We start from the raw sequence: 23,154 nt of genomic DNA, 5'->3' as shown, positions 1-23,154 counted from the left end.
AAAATCGATGTGGCTTCTTCAGTATATATATATATATATATATATATATATATATATATATATATATATATATATATATATATATATATATAAAACTGCTAGAAATTTACAAAACATGTATTTTATTATATATATATATATATATATATATATATATATATATATATATATATATATATATACATATATATATATATATATATATATATATATATATATATATATATATATATAAAACTGCTAGAAATTTACAAAACATGTATTTTATTATATATATATATATATATATATATATATATATATATATATATATATATATATATATATATATATAATAAAATACATGTTTTGTAAATTTCTAGCAGTTTTATTTCATTTTTGGTTTAAAAAATAAGTCTACAAAATAAATTTAATAGTTAAAAAAAACTTGCCTTTTAATTTATTATAAAGATAAACTTTGATAGAAAACTCAAGTCTCAAATACTAGTTTCACTAAAGTCTAAATTTTACTTCAGCTGGAAATTTCAAAATATTGGTAATGAAAACTGTAACCCTTTTGAGGTCTTTAAAACAGAATTTTTTTTGCCTATTAGACCCAAATTTTTTTTTTTTTACTTATTGACCTTAAATATAACAGAAAAAAATGTTTGACCCATGGCTTCTCTTTATTTTTATAAAAAATAGGTGTGTAGCACCAAAATGTTTAATTTTTATTCTGCCAAAAACACTTTCACCAAAGTGCAAGCACTAAACAAGAAAGAAAAAAACAAAAGTATGCAAAACCCTTGTTAATCACAAGTAAATTATCCAAGTTAGGTTAAAAACAATTTTTTCTGTGTAAACATCAACATAGTAGATGTCTAAACCTGATATAAATTATGTCTGCAAGACATTGAGCCGACCTTTATGTGTCATCTGGGATATTATTATAAGAAAGTAATATTTGCATATTATGTAACTCGTTTGTTTTTTAAATAATTTAAAAAGTAAAATAAAATATTTATTGACCCTGATATTTCGACATTTAAAACGGTTATTTAACGGTTCAACTGTTAAAAAGTTTTTCTTTAAATTTTAAATTGAAAAACAGTTAAAACTTGGGACTGGATCCAGTTCTTCAATAAATTTGTGATAAAATATATAAACCAGGAACTGAGAATCCTTTGTCCGCGAAAAATATTAAGATCATTCAGATTCGTATTCATCAATAAATGCAAGAGCATCTGGATACAGATCTCGGATGCTCTAACCATCTGTATATAATCTCTCTCTCTCTACGCTTTTCTCGCTGAGTCAGTTTGTTTATCTCATAACTTTAGAACTCTCACTTTACATCGGATTATGGAAGGTTTCCATTTAAAATAAACTTAACAAAAAATAGCCACTAATTTTTTATTTTACTTTTCTGAAATCTTTAAGGATAAATCAAAGTTCTTTTTAAATCTAAAATCTTTTAAAACTAGGCTTTTCTTCAATTTTGAATAAATTTGTATGCCTTTAGTATTTCTTTGGTTTTGGATTTGTAGGATATCAGTTTTGAAGTTCAAGTGATCTTTTATTGGAAATGACCTTTTATTGGAAACACAAGCACAAAAGCACCCCAATAATAAAGCAATACAAAAAATAAATAAATAAAAATACAAAGAAATTTAATCTTTGATGGATTTCTATCCATCTACAAACTTTATAGATTTCTGAGGGTTACGTTAGATACGTTTTCTGTAACAGATATTAACATCTCAGCGTAAACTAAGATAAAAGAAACCAGGCACGTATTATGCAATTCGCTTATTTAGAAGTATTTTAAAAAGTAATCTGAAGTGCACGTTTAAAATCAAAAACATTTTTTTGAGAAAAGTAGAAGATGCTGGTAGCTTCGCCTTTGGAAGAAACAAGGGATGGGATTGTTTATAAAAACATTGAATCCGAAGCAGAAATGGTCGCTGTCACCAACCTGTTTTTTGAAGATTTTGTTAAAGGTGATTTTTTAATGCTTTGCATAAACTGTATTTAAAAATAAATGACTTTTCTAAATGCGTTTTTGATATTTAGGTTTTATTAATTGGAAATTTTTAATATTACATATAAACCTTATACCATATTACAATCATAGTATTTAGCTTTAAGCTTTAGACAAAACCTATCAAAAAAACCTCAAAAAAATATTCTTCGTCATGACAGCAGCCTAAATTTGTACCGGCTCTTTAGATCAAAAAACGTCTCGAAAATTTCTTTATTTCAGATAATAACACTGTTAAAGTACCTTCCAGTGAAAAAAAGAGGTATATTTATCTGATCTATATATTCGAGTATAAGTCAACCCCTTGGATAAGTCGATATGACTTATCCAGGGGGTTGACTTATTTCTGATTGAACTTTTGTCATAAGCTTGAAGGTTAAAAATTTTAAAAACTTCAACTTAAAGTGGCAATTTTCAATAATGCAATATCTAAAATCTTTTTTCAAAATTCAATTTAAGTTTTCCATGTGTAAACTGTTTCATCAACATTTCAATAAAATGAAGAATTTTGCTTTTTTAAAGCAGCTTTTTTAAAGTTTTTAATAGATTTTTTGACAAATATTTAGTGCACTGTTTACACCACATGTAATTTCAGTGCAAAGAAAAATTTAACTATTGCTCATTTTAGAGCAAAAGGCATTTTTGTAAATTTTATTAAGTCAGAGTAAAATTTAAAAAATGCAACTTTATGAATTGTTTAGTTCTATATAAAAAATAAAAAAAAAAGTAAAATATATGAAAGTTGTAACAAAATTAAAATTGACTTTTTGAAACTTTCAACATTTTGAATCATGAGTTTTTTCAATTTTTTTTTTTCTCTCTTAAAAAACGAAAAAGTAAAATGTCGTTTATGTCGTTTTTAACAATTTTTATTACTAAAAGTAAAAGTAATTTTAAAATGTCGTGTTTTTCTTTTTGTCATTTTTCTTTTTGTCGTTTTTTTTTTTTGTCGTTTACAAAAAGTCGTTTTATTCATGTTAAATTGTAATAGAAAAATTAAAAATCACAAGGTAATAATTTGAAACATTTTCTTGCAGGTGAACCGATGAATAAATCAATATCAGGTCAATTTGATGGGAAAGTAAAAACTCCTGTTTGGGAAAAGGAGGTCACAGATTACATTAAAAAGGGATACAGTATCATTGCAGTCGAAAAAGAAACAAACAGTGTGGTTGGATTCAATATATGTTCTGTCATTGACTTACAGAAGTAAATGTCGAAGACTAATTATCATAAATATAAAATAAAATTTTTAAAAGTTAGAATATTGCCATTATTAACAATATGAATTATAAAAGTTATAACGAGCCCATATTTTTTTTAGCGCTACTGAAGACTCTAGTCACCAAACAGCATTAGATGAAAAACAGCTTGATGTATATGAAATTATTAATTCTGTTTGTTTGGAGATGATTGATGTACATGATCTACTACGTGAAAAGTTGCCATCTGTTCAAAAGATAACTTACTGTTACGCTCTTTGTGTATCGGAAAAGTTCAGGGGGAGGTCGATCGGATTTAATCTAATGGAACTCTCTTTGAAGGTTGTGCTCAATATTTATTCTGTTGATTTTTACGTAAAATTAATGCAAATTTCCGGAAATTACGCTTTTTCCGTTTTCTAAAAATAAAAATTTACTTTTCTATATGAGATCTGGAAACTAATAATTGCTAGAAAACCAAGTGTTAAATTATTTGAAAGCCTATCTTTGTTTTTCTTTCAGATTTCTCGAAATGTTGGTTGTCAATTTTCAATTCTTTTTCCATCAAACATTTTTACTGTGAAGATCGTAAGTAAATTGGGTTTTCAGAAAATAAAGACCAGATTGTGGAATAGTTTTGAAATTGACGGCAAAAAGATATTCGAGGGAAAGGATTTGGGAGCAGAGAGCGGCAGCTCATATTACTTAGATTTAACATCAAATCAATAAATCATTTAAAAGAAAAGAAAAGTCAAACCAAATGAGTTTTGAGCTGAGTTTAGCCTTGTATTTTTATGATTGCAACAATTTAACTTAGAAATACACTTAAATCGATTTTATTGATGCACGAAATTATTTTATTTTTTAATCCCTCAAAATCTTTGGCTTTCCAATTACCCTCATACACTTTTTCTTTCAAATTTCTCCAAAAGTTTTCCTGCCTCCGGCAAATTAGTTGGATTTACATTTTTTTAGAACAAAAATGATTTATTGGTTCTTGGGGTACTCCTGGACTTGCCGAGCGTTATGAAAACTCGACAAGCCTGGCAAAAACACGTAGCCACCGGTAGAATAGTGCTGTTTAATAAAAGGCTTCAAAATCTTTTGTATGCAACATTTTAAGTAGACATTTTGATTCACTGCTAACCTAATCGAAAAAAAAAATGTACGCGAGATACCCTTTACAAAATGCCCTAAGTACAAAAAGACATTTTTTCGAATTTCAACTGAAAATTAAATTTAACATTTGGTGTATTATTTTTGTCATTGGAGTAAAATTGATTGTTTCCAGACTGACCAGAATGAGGTAACTTAATATAGGATTCGTCATCAAGAACGAAATCAAAATTTCAATAGTTCTCAAGAAGCCCCTCTCTCTTTTGTCGGGCTGCTCTTTTCTGCAGTTTGAATAACAAAGGTCTCTTAGTTTGTTTGTAACATGTAATGTTGTTATATTTTTTTAAAATGGCGCTGATGTATTGATGAGTGCAAGCAAATGATATGGCGACGTATCTTTGAGAACAACAGGAACATGGATTAAACGTTTTTTCAATCTTCGATGATTCGACCATTTTGTCGCTTCTTAAACCTGTCTACTAAGGGTCTGCGTCTCGGAATCGTATTCTCGAAATGAACCGGGAAAAGCGTAACAAGACGAGAAATTTCCCGGAAAAAAATGACGAGACAAAGGAAACGATTGTCCCGGAATAAAGTTATAAATCGGGACATAAATTTTTTCTCGGAATTTAAAAACTATGTCCCGGATAATTACGAAGCGTTACGAGACAGATCAATTATATTAACTAACTCGCGCTTTCGCAGTGAAGATATTTTTTTGCCAACCAAGTTTGTTTTGCCATCCAGAAATGACGCACAGTGACCCAAAACAACAAAAAAAATGGCACTAAACCCCTCACAACTTTTTGTAAATATAGTGCCCTTTTTTAAATAATATTAAATTAGAATGATCATTTATTTAAAAAGTAAAAACAGTTTTTTCATAAAACTTTTATTTTACATTTTATGGTTAAAAGAAATTAAAAATTTTAATATTATTTTCAAAGAAATCTAAAAAATGAGAGATTTTTATTTAGTAAAACTAGAGAACTTTTAATCTAAATTAAAGTCTTATTTACTTTTAAGATAGTCTTTTAACTTTATATATTTTTTGAAGAAATACAAATGTCAATGAACCCATAAAAACCTTGTCTTCCGCCATTTTTTAAAAGTCGTTTATTATGTTAAAATAAATGAAAATGGCGGAATACAAGGTTTTTATTGACTCATTGACATTTGTATTTCTTGAATTTGAGATTTTTTTCTTGTATAACTTGTTTCAACATATCAAATATATTTTCAAGAAACATATTTTTTTCATCATATGCTACTTAGAAATTTGTTAAAACGTTTTTATTTGAATAATGATTTACTATTTAAGAAGTACTTGATATTTGAAATATCGTTACTTAACAACTTCAGTATTTCCTGTAATATACAAGTAACGTTATTTACTTAAACATAGGGAACGTAATGTGATAATTGTCAAAGAAGTTATAACATAAAATGTTAAACAGTGTAAAGTGAAAAATGATATAAAGTACTCAAAAATGTTTTTGATATATATTAATGATTTTAAAAACAACAACAACAAAAAGATTAGATCTTTTCCCGAATATATGTGAATTAGGAGTGGATAAATTACGATTTTTGAAGGATTTACTTAACGAAATCAAATAAAACTGAAGAAATTAGCAAAGAGAACATAAGTAAAGACTACTTTAAATAAATTTATTTCAAAACTGAAGAAAAAAACTAAAACAATGTGGTAGAAGTTATGATTCTTTTATAGAAAAAGAAGACCAATAGCTTCAAGAAAATCTTATGACCAATAAAAGTAGCCATTTTTGTTCTGGAAAACCCCATAAACAATGGGTGGTCCTTAGAGAGCAAAGGAAAAGAGAAAAAATAAAAGAACTAGGTATTGAACATCATGCTCTATTGTTAGTCTCTGCAAGAATTACACTTTTTAAAAAAAGTCAAATGTTTTATTGATCAAAAAAGTTAAAGAAACTTTGGATAAAACCTTTCCCTTAAATATGAGTGTAAAACAAACTCTTGCATTAGAAGTGAATACTGACCTCAGCGGTAAACAATATTAAATGATCAGAAACTTAGCCCTTGGACACATATTTATCCCCTTCTTCCAATATATTTAAGTGGAAAGAGTTAAATACTATCCAAAAATATTTTTTCCCCCCTAATTTTGCTACCATTAATTTTTATAAAGCTGTATTTATATAGATGGTATAACAATATTAATAATAGCAGCTGAAATAAATAATGGTAATTGTGCCAGAAATTCATTATTTAAATTTCACATTTAGGATTAACTAGTATGTCTCGTTATGTCTCGTTTTATCCGTTAAAAAGATGTAAATTTCGGGAAACTGTAAAGCTCCTATTTTGTCCGGGATATCTCGTCTCGTCTCGGTATCTTCCCGGATTTCGAGTGAAAATTGAAAATTGTCTCAATATTTATCGCTAATCGGGACAAAGCTTATAGGATCGTCTCGTCTCGAATAAAAAAAATAACGAGACGCAGACGCTTACAGTCTACCGCTTCTAGGTTTCCACTGAAGATTATCATTTTTGTCTTAGAATTCAACAAAATACAAATCTTTTATTGTAATCCATTGCTACAAAATGGCCACAAATTTTCTTTTTAGAAAAATGAAAACTACTTTGATAAAACTTGTGCAACTCATTTTTAATTTTATCGAACTTTGCTATTGTAAAATGAAAGAACCAACAAAGATTTAATTTTTTTTTTTTTAATTAAAATTTTATAAAATTAAATTTTTGACAAAAAAAACTTAACAACAATACTTGAAAAAAGTTACGTTGCACAACTAACTTAACTTTACTGAAAAATTTTATTTGCCACTCATTATCATATTTATAATATGTCTCTATTTCCGCATGTAAAACGTGTATGTTGTATGCGTATGTTGTACGTGTTGTAGGCTCAAGTGACAATGGAGTTTATGCAAGGTAAATATTTTTGAATATTACTTTTGTCTTCATGATAAAATACATAGAGCAATTAACAAGTTAACTTCCTAGCTTAAGATACATAGCAACGTTTCGCCCGGTTTGGTAATGTTTTCGCCCAGTATACATACCACTTTATGAGTTACCAAACCGTTGGTACGTATGCACTGCCAGAAGAAGATCCACTACAGACCATTTGACCGCAAATGGAGTCTGTGGTGGATCTTCTTCTGGCAGTGCATTCTTTAAAGAAGCCGAATCTCACTGTTTCTGGAGATTGTAAGTTGAGAGATCTTTTACCAACAGAAGATGAAGCGGAATCTATTCAATGTGTCATCCGGCTTCTGAAATGCTTCTCAGAGTTCTCCGAGAAATGCATCAGTGAAAAGAATGTTTTCTGTTATTAGTTGCTTATACAACATCAGAGGAAGATTTTCAAGGGAAATGATCAATGCCGAAAACCGAGACATCATCAGAGTTTGCTCACTACTTCAATGAAGATCTAAACAAAAGATTCGAAGAGAAACTGAGGAATATTGAATTATCCATTGCTCATTTTTTAAACCCTAACAGCAAGGGCATATCCTTTGTTGATGAGGGGGAAAGATTTGAAGTAGTCAAAACTGAAGTAAAGAAAGCTATGTAAGAACTGTCAGAAAAAAAAATTTGGCTAGCCAAAGCACTCCTTCCCCTTCGATGTTGAAATGAGGATGATGACAACTTTGATTTCACAGAACAACTGAGGAAAAAAAGTGTTTGGTGCAGTTTACATTAATCCTGGAGATGAAACAAGCACCAAGAAAGCCATTTCAGCTGAAATTGAGAGGTATTTGAATGCAAAATCACTTCCAGTAAATACAAAATCCTGGTGTGGCCAGGAAATAAATTTGGAAAATGATAAACTTTCAGTGTGATTTGATATCTTTTTTTTTATTTCTTAACATGCAAATTATTCCATTTCATTATATATTTGAATATTAGAAATAAATAGAAAAATCTTATTTCAAAACCATTCCTTATTCTGAATCCGCAAAAATAAAATCGGTTCCGCAAAAATAAAGGAATTATTAGATTTAATAAAATTTATAAACGACTTAACTTTTTAAGAAAATTTTTCATTTTAAAGAGTGAAATAAGAATATCAAACTTAGAAGGCCTAAGATTATCACTGAACCTATGGAAGGAGCTGGTTGAAGATGTTCTCAATTTAAAATCAAACTTTTTTGGGTAACTGAGCTATGAAGACTTGCTTATCAATTGGCAGAAAAATTTAAAAACATCATTTTCAATAGAAAAAAGAAATTGCAGGGAAAAATTGGTACTATAAATTCATAAAAGATAATTCTTGTTCATCTTTGAGAACTCCAGAGGCAACATCAATGGCGAGGCTCTGGGTATTCAGTAAAGAATGTGTTTATGGATTTTTTGATAAATATGAATCCATATAAGATGAATAAAATTTCATTGCTAATAAGATTTTTAATGTTGGCAAAATAAGTTTGTCCGTTGATCACAAAACATCCAAAAAAATTGCTTGGAAAGGCAAATATATTTAGGCCACTTACAAGTGGTAAAAGAAGTTAGACAATCACAAGAGAGTTTACACCTCCTCTGATAATATTTAAAGTTGTTGGATGAACAATTAAAGAAATGAGCACTAACACTTTTTGGGATGGATATACTTACCAAACAAAAATTTATTAAAGCTATAGAGCGAGCTTGCGAGTATGGTATTTTAATGTAATCTTTTCATGCTCCCATATATCCTACCCCCTCCAACCTTTGGAAAGATCTTTTTTTAAATCATCTTGGTTTAGAACACAAATAAACAAACTACTGTGTCACAACTGTTTGGAATTGCATACTCAAAATTAGCTCGAGTGGATTTTGCTTTGAACGGTTTTAAATCTACCGGGTTTTGACCAGGCAGCAGGCTTTAGCTTGATGATGATTTAGACTCTTTACACACTCTTACGTTAAGCATCGATAATTAACAAAAGATTCCTGCAGTGATTACACAAGAAAGTCAAGAAATCTATGATGAACGAGCGGACGTGTCTATAAACCAAGCAGCTATTAAATGTTTTATCTCACATTCCAATTATAAATCAAACAAAGGCATTTTGTGGGCGCACTACGCCGTTCATAAAAATAATATCAACGCAGAATAAAGAAAACATAAATAATGCGTCCAATAAAAGAAACGGGATTGGCTTTGTTTTAATTGTGAAGAAGATCGGGAGGAAAAGATGATTTAATGCTTAAATTGCGAATCATGCGATTTGTGCGCAGGAGTTGATAAAATATGTTAAAAAAATTGTATGTGTGTGTTTAAATAATTATGTTTTGTGTTAATATATTAATAAAAAATATGCTGCAATTGCTGCTGAGTTGACTTTTTAGGTAACTTAGACTATTACAGGAGCAACTAAAGTTTTGTCGTAATAATGTTTATAGAGAATTACGCAAAATCATATGTTCGTGAAAAATGTGGAAGATTTCAATTCAGAAAATTAATTTCATTCTGAAATGAAATTAATTTTCTCGTTACAGTTCGATGATTTGGGACCATTAAATAACATTGTCATACTTCGTGGTTTTTCACATTTTTTTCTCCATTTCCCAATTAGGAACACTTGTGGCAAAGATGTGAAAACTATAACAAGTCAAATGTACCAAAATACTGAAGATAACATACCAATAATATGATGTTAATCAGTAGAAAATATCATTTGTTAAAAAATATTATAATATCAATATGAAAATAAGGTACATGCGGTAAAATAAAAATGTAAAGTTACTGCTTCACACTTGAGTGATTTTGATACAGATTTTGAGACAGAAATCAATGAAGAAGCCCTAAAATTTGGTATTTCTCCATTTCACGCGAGAATCAGGATCATGGAACATATTTTGCACATTGCCTATGATATTAGCATTGGAGCAATAACTTCAATCAGAAATAATTCGCAATCGAAAAAAATGCTACAAGATGAAAAAGAATTCAAAGAGAGTTCAGAGAAAGGTTAGGACTTTTTATTGATACTTCAAAACAAAGCTGTGGAAATACAAATGATGGAAAAACAGGTCGCAAGTTTTTTGATGATAAGCTAACTGCTGATTTCACAAAAGTCAATTTAAAATTTATTAAGAAATGCAAAACCATCCTCACCATCTTATTAAGTGGGAATAAAGTAAACTCAATTAAGTTTGCAGAATATTCACACCAAACTGCGAGTTATACAAAACTTATAACAGTTAGAAGCCAATGTCAAGTACACTTAACAAGATATTACACCATGGCGAACAAATTATTAAGAACAAGATCTTATCTCTTGGAGAAGAATCAAAAGAAGTCTAAGAAACTAAATGTAAGGATTAAAAATTTTTAGAAACAATAGAACAGAAGAAATAATCAAAAACACGATCTGGTGTACAAGTTACTTTCATCATCTTACCCTTAATTAAGTTATTTTAGATGTACATAAAAATGCACAAGTGAGATCTAGAAACTTTACATTTACTTGATTTGGACGCTTTCTAATATTACCATTTAACATGTTTCAGTTTACTTGTTGTCGTGTAACAATAGTTTACAAAGATTACATTTTCTGCTGAACTAATCAAATATATTTTGCTGATTTTCTTATTATATGTTTTAAATATGTGGTAATATTTTTCTTATTTCCAAAAATATGACATTATTAGTGCTTATTTCATGGAGTAAAAATGCCGTTCAATAGGTCTTTTTGAGGATTGACACTGATATTGACTAAAATTACACGGTTGCTAGGGTTTCTGAGTTTCCATAACAACCGTTGCTATGGAAATATTAACATTAAATTCAATGTTGTCGATTTAAATCGACAACTTTGAATTTAATGTTGATATTTTCTGAATTTAATGTTGATATAGTAAATAATTGACGTTGAATTTAATGTTGATATAGAAAATTGATCGGAACAAGTAAACTGAATTTATGCACTAACTGACGTTAAGCGTCTTAGAAATATTTTTTATTATTGTTTTGAGCCTGCAACATAATACAATATTAAATATAAGGCTTTAATCAAATATATAAAGTCACTACAATAACGACAACTAAGTAAGTTAAAAACGCAAGGAATAAGCATAATTAATAAATACGGTTCGCTGAAGCGTTAAACCATAAAGAAATGGAAATGACGTCGGGTGTGCCTATTTCTAGTGCATTGATATTTGTGGTGCCATCCATCGAAGAATTCTTAAGATCATTATGTGGGGTTAATACAATTTTACTGGTTTCGGTTAATGCGTGCCACCCTTGATTTTCCTGATTGTAGGTATCAGTGTCAATAGATATTTGGTCTTTACATAATTCACCGGATTGTTGTTGGACCGGCTCTGCATAACTACTAGATTCTACTGATGAGTCGTTCTCCTGAAGTGGAGCAAGATCTCTGGTCTATACTGTGTCAATCTTACCACTTTGAAATCTGACGCGTGCAAAATAGGGAGATATTGTTTCTATCAGCTGGACTTTGTCAACGAGTGGATCTCCCTTCTGTCTGATTTGTCGTCTGTAAAGGATTACAGAGTCCTGCTCAGCTAGAAAATCCGGTTGTACGGTACCTACAATGGATAAACAATGGAAGTTCATCATCATTTGATGTGGTGTTTCATTGGTGGCTGTACAAAGTAGTCCTCTTACTGAAGATAGAGCCATTTGTAAGACTACTTCCCACTTTTATTTTCCCAGATTTAATGTTTTTAGGGCTAGACTAATTGCTTTTAATATAGTACCGTTTGTCCTTTCACATTGCCCATTGCCTTGTGGGTGATAGGGAATAGTTCTAGTTTTAATGACACCATTTCTTTCAAGGAATTTTTGAAGTTTTACGCTTTCAAATTGTGTCCCCCAATCTTTGTGTATTGAAGATGGTGAACCAAATAATGAGAACAGGCTGAGGAGATGACGTATAACAGTATCTGCAGTTATATTGTAACACGGAAACGCAAATGGGTATCGTGAGTATTTGTCAACTACCACGAGCATGCATTTATTTGCTGTAGTGGATTGTAGGGGACTAAAAAAGTCCATGGATAAACGTTGGAGGCTTGTAGAAACGTGGTTTAATTTCGTTGCACGTGGTACAGTTCTTAGTTAGTTGCTTAATTTCTGTGATTGAGTGAGGTAAGTTTCGGCTTTTGCAATAATGTAGCATTCTTTTAACTCCCGGGTGACATAGTTGGGAGTGGATATAGTGTAATGTTCTTGAGGTACTTTGTAATGAACAACATCGGGAGAGGGCGTCAGCAGCAGTAATTTTGTGGCCCGGTCTATATGAGATTGTATAGTTGACGTCTACCAGTTCTAAGCGCCAGCGAGTAAATTTATCTTTTTTGATTTTCGCTGACCCCTGTTTATTAAAAATAAGCGATATTGATCTTTACGATGTTAACGAATGTTAGTTGATTAGATGTTTCCATCTTCTGCAGCATTCCACTATAGCTGCAGCTTCTTTCTCAACAATTGCATGCTTCTTTTCAGCATTTGTAAGTGTCCTTGAAAAGAAAGCCACTGGCCTGCCTAGCTGTAATGTTCCTCCAAGGGCTTTGTCGGAAGCGTCTGTTTCTATAGTTAGCGGGAATTTAAAGTCAGGGAAGGCCAGGCATGCTTCAACTAGTTTATTTTTAAGCGTTTTGATTGCTACTTTGGCATGTGTGGTTTGGCCCCGGGATGAAAAATCTTTCTTTGCTTCAATAAGTGGCAGAGTTAGTTCGGTGCAATTTTGAATCCATTTGGCGTAATATGCAAAAAATCCAATCATTCTATTTAGTTCTCGTAAAGTTCGTGGATCTGGCATATTCATTAAGGCTTCGTATCTCTAAAGGTCGGATTTTATGGTACCGTTCTCAATAACATGGCCTAAAAATTCTATTTGAGTTTTTTTGAAATTACTCTTTTCCATGTTTATCTCTATATTGACATCTTTAGCCGCGTTTAGGAACCTCTTTAGGTTTATGTCATGCTCATGGTCATCTTTCCCCTAATAATCAAATCATCAAGGTAACCATAGGTGTTTTCCAGCTCTTTGGTCTGGATAAATTCTTCCATTACTCGTTGAAAGATTGGCACAGCATTAATGCAACCAAAAGGTAATCTTTTGAACTCGTAAGGTCTACCATTAGCTTCAAATGCAGTTAGTTTATAGTCTTCTGGTCGTATTTTTACGTGATGGTATGCGGATTTGAGGTCAATAGTACTTAAAATTTTATTGGCTGCTATTTTAAGTAACATATTGTCAATTCGTGGTGTTGGGTATGAATCTAATGGCGTGTGTAAGTTGATTGTATTTGAATAATCGAGTACTAAGCGATTTTTGTGCCCTGAAGATACCACAAAGCATTTAGCACGCCAAGGCCTGCGGTTTACTTGAATAATATTTTGTTTCAGCATGCGATTGATTTCTTCAGTTAAAAATGGGATACTTTTGCTCCGTCGTGATTTCGTTGAGATAGGCTTAATTTTATTGACATCTACTCCAGGTATTAATGCAAATGTGTTAGATTTCATGCTATTTGTAGCAAGACAAAATTTGAGTGGTTTTTTATTTCATTTAAAGCTGATAGTTACGGAAGAATGTTGTGACAGAACGTCCATTCCAATAATTACAGGCGCCACCAAGTTGTCAACGACAAGAAACTGTGCTTTTAGTTTTTCGCGAAATATTAGTAATGAACCTCGGAAACTTCCTTTTAATTTTATAGTGGAGTGATCTGCCAGTGAAACCTGTGAAGTGCACCGAGTGTCGTAGACAAGGTTCTATTGCATAAGAAGTTTGGAGGTAATGAATGATTTGTCTGAGCCGGTATCCAATAATGCTTGAGCCTTATTTTTGTTTATGGTGACGTCAATTAATCTACTTGGTGAGCATTGCGGCTATGGCTGAAGATAGTAGTGTACTCTCATCCTCGTCGTCTGTGCATAATTCGTTAATTGCATCTGTTTTAGCGTAATTTTTTTTTTGTTTTTGACAGACAGACGGTTGACCAGTGACCTTTTCTTTGACAGTTTGTACAGGTAGAGTTTCGTGCTGGGCATTTTGCTTTCGGGTGTAACTAACCACCGCACCAAAAACAAGGTTTGTTAATTGCTTGATTTTTCGTAGCTGCAAAATTTGGTAGTACGGTGGAAGCCGTTGTAGTTGTTAAATTGAGAGCATCTTCGGCTGCCAGTTCCATAGTAAGTGCTGTTTTATAAAGTACATCTAGATTATCTTCTGTAGATTCTAGTAGTCGCTGTCGAATAGTTGGTTAGTAAATTCCTGCAATAAAAGTATCACATATCAATAGGTTTCTATGTTGATCGGCGGTGAGAGACTGTGTAGGACACTTTCTGGCAAACTGCTTTAGGTTGCACATAAAGTTTTCGACTGGTTCGCCCTCGTGTTGTTTAAACGATCGAAGTTTGTGACGCATCATGATAGCCGTTGATAGTCACTACAATAACGACATTGAGAGCCACTACAATAACGACAACTAAGTAAGTTAAAAACGCAAGGAATAAACATAATTAATAAATACGGTTCGCTGAAGCGTTAAACCATAAAAAAAGGGAAATGAAGTCTTTAGATCAGAGCTTTTATACAACAATTATGATCTCATTGATCGTATGATAGATAAACTAACAGCAAGATTCGGTCAAATGTCGTTCCACTGCTCTTGAATATCTAGTAAAACAGTCAAATTTAAATGCAAAGTTATAAAAACTGAGAAAACTGTAAACATTTGGATGGATGTCCTAAATGTTCAAAACCTGGAAATCGAAACCGTCTTTTTTGACATTCTTTTGATTACGCACAAGATAATGGTAACCTAGATTGTACTTACTATATATTTTATTTTTTATCTCGCTTACGAGGGGATAAAATTTATCCAATTGTGTCTAGATGTACCTAGTGGCTCTCACCCTTTTGTTACAACCAGTTCTTGCGAGATTTTTGAACTGAGCCATTTAAGGCCGAGAGTTCTGGTTATAGCAACATCGTTACTGAATGATCCTGACACAAAAATAAGACAGCTTAAGCAAGATTGTCACCAAATAGTTATATATTCATGTAGCTGATTATTAGTTCAACGGTTACTACTGCTATAACGAGGCTGGTAAGGCCCACCCTTTAGCCTTCATACTCTCTCGGCCTTATCAATCTTTTTCTACTTGTGAGTCAATAACCGTTTTACGTCACTGACTCACGTATGCTGCTAATTACATTACTGATTTAGCTGGAAAAAAAGTTTTTTTTATCAAAAGCTCTCTGTATATTTAAAAGTACTATACGATTCATAAGTGAACTGTCTCAAAAAAATATTAAAAATTTTTTAATATTTATGTTAATTTATTTTCTGTCAGGTTACTTTTTATGGTTAATACCAATGAATACGGTACAGCACGAATCGCGGATGAAAATGCGCAACTACTTTATCAACTTTTAATTAAATTGAAATAAGTATACAACTCCAATAACGAAATATAATAACATGTTGTGATATAAAATATACTGAGTTTTTTAAATTCAGGTTCTTGTTACTCTAGAAAATATTTATTCACTATGCTAAATGGATTGGAAAAAAGTTCTTCATGAACGAAATGTTAGAATTAAGTTACAGAAAGGTAATTTTCTAATGGTGTCTGTATATGCACAAACTTCTGTGTCAGTGATAAAATATAAGTCCATCTCAAAAACTAAATTTCTATAGAAGAAGAAGCTATTCTGGTAAAATATTTATCAAATTTATGTAAATTTTGCAAAGTATGTTCTAGTGAACTAGTGAAAAGTTAACAAAATGTAAAAAAAAACTTGTTTTCTGAAAGTTCGGTTGGTTTTTTAATACTTTCTTTTTTTTTTTTTTTTCTATATAATTTTTTAAATATATTTCTATATAAATTTTTAAATATAAACTTTTAATTAAATTTTAAATAGTAGCTTTTTTAAGCATTGCCAAAAATAAGGATACTAATCATAAATAATTGTAATTATTTTGTTTAAATAACTGTAATTATTTTGTTAAACAAAGCATGTGTATGTGTGGGTGTGTGTGTGTGTGTGTGTGTGTGTGTGTGTGTGTGTGTGTGTGTGTGTGTGTGTGTGTGTGTGTGTGTGTGTGTGTGTGTGTGTGTGTGTGTGTGTACTTTGTTTACACTCAAAATGCTTTTCTACGTTTATTTATTTTCATAGCTCCTTTAAATAGTTTAATGACTTACAAATATGAACTTAATTTTATTTGGTTCCCAGGAGAAAGTTCAATTGATGAGCAAAAAAAACATGAGAATGAACTTATGTTGATGTATTACAATGAATATAAACTAAAATTGTGCTCAAATAATGATGGAAACAAATCTTCTGGAATTCCAAGGTTTTATTTTAAGGTGCTGTAAAATTGTTTTATGCAGTTTTTTTTTGTTTTTGTTTTTTTTGTTTTTTTTTTTAATGATATTTTTTTTTTAAAAAGTAAAACTTCATAACTTTGAATTTAAAAACATAAAGTTCCACAACAACAAAAAGTTTTTTTAATTTTAAAGTTACCAACAGATGATGATGTTTTGCAACAAAAGTTACGAGAAGAGTCAAGGTTTGTTTACATTTTTTTAAACAATGCTCTATTTATAAAGAGTTAACTGTATGTAGTTAATGTAGTTTTAGAGAAAGTCAAATGGCAAGAAAAGAACAATAAACTTTGAATGTCTTTTTAAATTTTCATGAACATATGTTAAGAATTATTTTTCTCTGTAAAATCCAGCCAGTCAGATTTATTGGTGTAGAAATGAAATATTTATTTTTTGTTAAATATATAATAACACAATACATAATCATGAAATAGTATAGTACTAAGTTTTTAAAGTTTAATATAAAGTGTCTCATTAAAAAGGTACTTTAAGTTTTAAAAATTTTATTTAGTGACTTTTCAGCTTTATTTTAGAGCTGTGTTTCTCCAAAGGAAGAGTAAAGAGCTTCTTGATAATGATGAGCTACATGTATAAAAATTTAATTTAATTCATTTAAACTTGTCTTTTTTTTCCTTATCTTTGATGTTTTATATTATTATTATGTATTGGGGAGGTGATTATTATTTAGCAATTTTTAGAAAAGTTATAAATAAAAATTTTTTCTGTTTTTAAGACTTATGTTATTGAAAAAATGTCTTTTAATTATTATTATTACTATTGAAAAAAGACAGACATTTATATCCAAGACTTTGATTTTTTTATATTTAGGAACTTTGGAATCTTTTAGAAAAACACAGTGCACTTCCACCTAATGGTGATGAGCAGGTAAATTTTTAAAATTATAATTGTAAAAGTAAATTAATTGAAAATGTTTCTGAGTTTATAAAAAATGTTTAATAAAAATGTTTCAGAGTTAAAATAATTCTGCCATGTTTACCAAAAATGAAACTATATTTTAAAGGGAGAAATAAGATCTATTATGTTGTAATACTTACTTAAGTGAAAATATAAAATGTCTTTTTTTCTGCATTAAAATATTATAGAGAGAACTCTGATACTATCCATATTCAAAAATATTTTCTTTTAATGGATGTTTAAAATTTGGTGGATGCAAATTTATTATTTTAATGGAGCCTTGAGGAAAACTTAAAAAAAAAAAAAGTTGACAAACTTGGTTGCATCTTGGTCACATTGCATGATATTTTAACATATTGCTTCAAAAAACAGTGGAATATACTGCCTACTAAAAGATAATTTAAAAAAGACTAAAATATTATTCCTTAAAAATTTATGTTATGGGCAATTTAAGTTTTAAATTTGGAGGGGGTATTGTATATAATATTTACCTTATTCAGCCAAAAAAAAACAGATTTGTTATGTAATACTTTTTTGTGTGTTACAGTTTCTATTTGTATCCATTTGAACTGAGCATTTTATTAATTTGTTTTATGGTTTTTTATAAAACAAATTAATAAGATGCTTAGTTCAAATGGATACAAATAGAAACAGATACAAAATCTCATTATTTTTTTCTAACCCTAAATTTAGTTGTAATCTTTTTTATCATAAGAAAATCCACTTTTTCAGCATTTGTATTGACTCATGATACAATCAAACTTAAACCCACAAATACTAAATCAATCAATTGCTATTGGAGCAGGCAAATTAGTAGTTGTAACTAACAGATTATCTTTAAGGTCACAACCATAACAATGAGGTGTTAAAGCATAGTTCATCATTTGAATTTCTCATTAATCATTTGATTAGTCAGAATTTCAAAGAATCAATCTTACAAAGTGACATTGAAAGTTTTTATGCCTTAGTAACCTACTAATAGTGATAGAAAATCTTGTGTTTATCAGATAATTGGAAAGTATATGCCAGTGCATCTGTAGTATAACTAATATACAAGTGAACAAAAATTGTTTGCTTTTGTGGTAGTTATTGCTGTGCTGGTCACATCAGAACAATAGCACAAATGCACTGCCATCTACTTGTTATCCTGTTTAAATTATTTCCTCTAATGTTTTCAATATTTTTAGAGGGCTTTTCACATTTTCCCAGATTAGATATTGCTCTCAAGAAACCCATTTTTCTTTTTTTCTTAATTTCCAAACATAATTTTCACAAGCCTTAAATTTAGTAGATTCAATGAATAACAATTGCAATGAATGTTGTCATTCAATCAAAATTGGCACTGCAGACATGAGGTAAATGAATTCTTTTTTAGATGATCAATTACGAAGGTTTTTTAAAAGTTAAAGAAGAGGCTGGGCCTAAGTGTAGGTAAGCTTCAATTTCATGGTCTCTTTGATGTTTCATTATAATAATCCTTTCTGTAATTTGTTGTTAACAATCATTTCTTAACATGCCAAACATTTTTTTAGTCAGTTCTTTAAACCAGTCACATATGCAAAACTGTTTCAAAAAGACCAATATGGAAGGTAATTTAAAAGTGTCCTTATGTTTTACCTTCTGTTAACAAGTTTTCATATCACAACCAGATAACATTATTCTTACCACCTATTACTTAAGTTTAAGGCAATAAATGGATTTCCTACTGTTAACTATCGGTTTACGAAGGTTTTACTTTTATTTTTTTTTTAGAATATCCATCATGCAGTTTTTCAATTATGTCATGAGGAAAGGTAGTTAAAAACTAAAATTCTTTTTTTTTTTTTTTTGTTTTTTTTTTTTTTTTTTAGGTAAGTTTTTTATATTTTTGAATGTCAAATGGTTACCTGATTTTTAAACGATTTATTTAACATTTTAAAACTTATTTATTTATAATGATATGAAAGTATAATTATATGAAAGGTAATATTGCAATATTGAAATGTTTTAACTTTAAAATTAGGAAAAAAGTTACTAAATTAAATTTTTTCATATATCAAGTGTGGTTGTATCAAACCCGTATTGGTTTAAGTCTGTATGATGTTGCTGGACAAGGTTTTTTAAGAGAATCTGTAAGTTTGTTTTCAAACTTTTAATGATTTTGTTTATTTTGAAATGTTATTGTATTTTTTTTCTCTCAACTTCTTCAGTTTTATTTTTTTCACTTTTTTTGTTGAAATTTTTTTTTAATTTGTAAAGTTTTAGTTCATTTGTTTTAATTAGGATTTAGAAAATTACATTCTAGAACTGATCCCTACTCTCCCTCAGGTAAGAACTGATTCCTACTCTCCCTCAGGTAAGCTAACTGAAATAACTTGTAATAAAAAAATAGATGTGACCAGCTAAGATCAGTCGATTTCAAGAGTAATGTGGTCTGTTTCATGAAAATTTTGTCTGTTATTTGTCAGTTTTAATTATCAGTATAAGAAATCAGGTTTCATAAAATGATCATCAATATCTATGATGAAAATTAGTGCATGAGTAATTAAATCAGTAACAATTTGGTGTATCAAGAAAATAACTTATAATTTTGAATTTAAAAATGTTAAGATTAGGGATTGCTGATATTTATCAAGCTGATCATTTTTATGAAACAACTCCAAAGTATGATCTTGTTAAGGCTTTCAGTTCTTTAAGGTGTATTTTTAGTTAGATGGGTTGGAGAAGAACTTCTATTCTTTCTACGTATGTACTGCTGTTCGAAAATTCTTCTTTTTCCTTGACCCTATGCGAACAGGTTAGTTATTAGTTTGTTTTTATTTATACTGTTTTCTGCTTGTGTTTTGCTAAACTTTCCTTTCTACATTAATTAAAGTTTTCATTTTTACTTGTGTTTGGTTAAAATTATTCTTCTCATGTAGTTAAAGTTTTCTTTTTGTATTATTGAAGGTAAAATAAAGATTCAAGATGTTTTATCGTGCAGTTTTCTAGATGACCTACTTGAGGTTGATTTTTATTTTACTTATGAAAGAGATGATTAACTTAGTTACAAATAATTGCTGCATTAAACACATGATTCTGAAATCTTAATATAATTAACTGAAAATCTCTAAATATGATTTACTGAAAATTTCATAATAAAACTTTGAGCTTCTTGTATATAATTTATATTGCTTTAGCTCAGAGATGATGTTTTATCTAAAGACAAACAGGAGTCAAATTGGTTTTCTGCTCCATCTGCTTTAAGGGTGTATGGTTAGTTTTTTTTGCTTTAGTAAGTACATATAATTCAAAAATTTAACATGAACAAACTGTTAATGTCTAAGAAATTATAGGTCAATACTTGAATCTTGATAATGATCATAATGGCATGTTAAGCAAAGAAGAACTCAAAAGGTGTTTTTTTTTTTTTTTTCATTTGAAACTTTAAAATTGAAATTTTAAATATTGTTTGATTTGAAAATTTCTCAAGTTTCAGTGTTAGAAAAATCAAACATAATTTTTTTATTTGATAGATATGGCACTGGTACACTTACTAATGCATTCTTAGATAGAGTGTTTCAAGAGTGTCTGACATATGAAGGTGAGATGGTATGAACAATTTTTTTTTTAGTTTTTAAAGTTATTTCTTGTAACTTTTTTTGTTTTTTCTTCTGATTATAATTTTCTTTAAACTTTGTTCTTTTGTCAAGTTCTGATTTGGAATTTTGTTTTATTCTTAGGATTATAAAACATACTTGGACTTTGTTCTTGCATTGGAAAATAAAAAAGAACCTCAGGTTGTTATAATGTCATTAAATTTTTCCTTTTTTTTTTTTTCCCTTTTAAAAAATCATTATCTCATATCTTACTAACTGCATGTAAAAAGTTTAGAATAAAATTTCCATCTACTTGTTTCTTTGTTTATTAAATTTATAAAATGAAATAATAAAAATTATAGTAAATACAAACAGTCAGTATAATATTTTGTTTTTTTAACTAGTCTTTGCAATATTTGTTCAAGATCCTTGATGTCCAGGTTTGTTATATTTGACAAAGATTTATTATATTTCATTATATTTTGATATATTTTGTTATATTTTGATATATTTATAATATTATTTTTATTATACTTTGTTATATTTGTTATATCTTATTATATTTTGTTATATTTTATTCACTAAGTTCCTGTTTTTTGTTTTTTTTTAATTGTCTTATTGCTTTTTTTTTTTTTTTAGCACAATGGTTACTTGAACACTTTTGCAATAAACTATTTCTTTCGAGTAAGTTAAATTTTATTGCATTTTTTTATAAGTACCAATTGAAAATAAAGTATAGAAATTGAAAATGAAAATGTAAATATATTAAACACATCAAGTTAAAGTTTTTCACTTTTTATAAACGGTCCAAATTATTTCAAGCATTTACATTTTGATAAAAATGCACAAAAAAATAAAATGCTTAAGTTAATTTGAGTATAAGAGCTTTAAAAATACAAATTTATGGCCTAAATCAAGGTTATGTAGGTTATAAATGCCTATGAAAGTGTGCATTGAAATTATAATGTATATTTTTTGATCATCTTGTTAATATATTTAATACTTGATTTTCATCAGGCCATCCAGAAGGAAATGGAGAGGCATGGGCATGAGAAAGTGTCACTGCATGATCTTAAGGTTAGTGATTTTTTTAGTTTAAAAAAAACAACTAAATATCAAATAAAAATTTTAAACTAACATAACAGTTTTGAAGTCAAGGCCAACTTTTGTGGGCTTTGCCATCAAAGCTGATTGTCTGGAAATGGAAATTTTAAATTTCCATTGTCGTAGTCAGTTATAATGGTATTGCTTATTTACTACTATTTGACCGTCTTAGAAGTTTTAAGTTTATAATTGTTTTTATGATTCAAAATAAAAAGATTTCTTCTACCTTAATCCAATGAAAGAAATAAGCATGCTTCAGTTGAATTTGACCCAAAAAGAAAGTTTGGTAATAATATATTATCTCAATATTAATGTCTTTTTATTAGGATGAAATATTTGATATGGTAAAGCCAGTTGATGATATCAAAATAACACTCCAAGACCTCATAAATAGGTTAGTTGTTGTTTTTACTTCCTTGACCTGTGTTTAAATTATTTTACTGAATATATTTTATCATTAGTTCTCAAGGTGACACAGTTGTCAATATTTTGATCGATGTAAACGGTTTCTTGACCTATGAAAACAGAGAGTTGCTTGTTATGGAAGAGAAGGATGAAATCATTTAAACGATTTGCAGCTGCACTTAGTAACGGCCTTTTTATGAATCAAAGCAGATTTTTATTAATAATTCTGTTAGACATAATTTATAGGATATATTTATTTTAAAATGTTATTTCAGTTAAAATTTTTTAAATTATTTTACAAAGTATTGGTAGAAAATATTTTCAAACTAAATATTTATAAATATTTAGATTGTTAAAAATACATATGTATAATTATGTTATATAAAATGAAATTCGCTCTTTCAAAAAAAAATATTAGTCTTTTTTCAAATTTTGGAAGTGGTTTTTACTTTGGGTTAAAAAGCTTTGGGCTCA

General features: G+C 29.2%; 2 protein-coding genes across 3 annotated transcripts; both read left to right on the top strand.

Annotated features, from left to right (window-relative positions):
• Positions 1–1,785: 1,785 nt before the first annotated feature.
• LOC149877077 (uncharacterized) lies at positions 1,786–4,065 on the top strand. Its single transcript, XM_090074840.1, has 4 exons — positions 1,786–1,979; positions 3,058–3,229; positions 3,345–3,564; positions 3,745–4,065. Exons 1-4 carry the CDS (start codon positions 1,865–1,867, stop codon positions 3,949–3,951), a joined length of 714 nt encoding a protein of 237 aa, XP_089930966.1. The 5' UTR covers positions 1,786–1,864; the 3' UTR covers positions 3,952–4,065.
• An 11,624-nt stretch (positions 4,066–15,689) lies between these two features.
• On the top strand, positions 15,690–22,992 carry LOC149877076 (serine/threonine-protein phosphatase 2A regulatory subunit B'' subunit gamma-like). 2 transcript variants are annotated; one of them, XM_090074674.1, is made up of 21 exons: positions 15,690–15,925; positions 16,548–16,681; positions 16,835–16,884; positions 17,233–17,287; positions 17,528–17,584; positions 18,990–19,045; positions 19,147–19,203; positions 19,367–19,407; positions 19,655–19,725; positions 19,877–19,921; positions 20,303–20,390; positions 20,543–20,598; positions 20,773–20,848; positions 20,929–20,989; positions 21,109–21,184; positions 21,316–21,372; positions 21,576–21,611; positions 21,811–21,855; positions 22,189–22,248; positions 22,602–22,669; positions 22,737–22,992. In XM_090074674.1, exons 1-21 carry the CDS (start codon positions 15,871–15,873, stop codon positions 22,840–22,842), a joined length of 1,350 nt encoding a protein of 449 aa, XP_089930800.1. In that variant the 5' UTR covers positions 15,690–15,870; the 3' UTR covers positions 22,843–22,992. The 2 variants fall into 2 exon arrangements, 1 of the variants encoding a protein (XP_089930800.1); XR_016448395.1 differs by having other exon boundaries at positions 15,738–15,925; positions 21,109–21,176; positions 22,737–22,862.
• The last annotated feature ends 162 nt before the right edge of the window (positions 22,993–23,154 follow it).

This window comes from Hydra viridissima, unplaced genomic scaffold (genome assembly GCF_058129835.1).
Source record: "Hydra viridissima isolate aposymbiotic clone 2 unplaced genomic scaffold, HvirCarnegie_v1 scaffold_17, whole genome shotgun sequence".
Lineage (NCBI taxonomy): Eukaryota > Metazoa > Cnidaria > Hydrozoa > Anthoathecata > Hydridae > Hydra > Hydra viridissima.
This window is presented reverse-complemented; position numbering and strand designations above follow the sequence as displayed.

Bases quoted from the DNA above. Each gene is read 5' to 3' on its own strand.
- LOC149877076 (XM_090074674.1), top strand. From the start codon at position 15,871: ATGGATTGGAAAAAAGTTCTTCATGAACGAAATGTTAGAATTAAGTTA. The intron at 17,288-17,527 runs GTATAAAAATTT...TTTTATATTTAG, and splicing joins TTGATAATGATGAGCTACAT to GAACTTTGGAATCTTTTAGA. The intron at 19,726-19,876 runs GTAAGTTTGTTT...TGTTTTAATTAG, and splicing joins AAGGTTTTTTAAGAGAATCT to GATTTAGAAAATTACATTCT.
- LOC149877077 (XM_090074840.1), top strand. From the start codon at position 1,865: ATGCTGGTAGCTTCGCCTTTGGAAGAAACAAGGGATGGGATTGTTTAT. The intron at 1,980-3,057 runs GTGATTTTTTAA...ATTTTCTTGCAG, and splicing joins TTTTGAAGATTTTGTTAAAG to GTGAACCGATGAATAAATCA. The intron at 3,230-3,344 runs GTAAATGTCGAA...TATTTTTTTTAG, and splicing joins TCTGTCATTGACTTACAGAA to CGCTACTGAAGACTCTAGTC.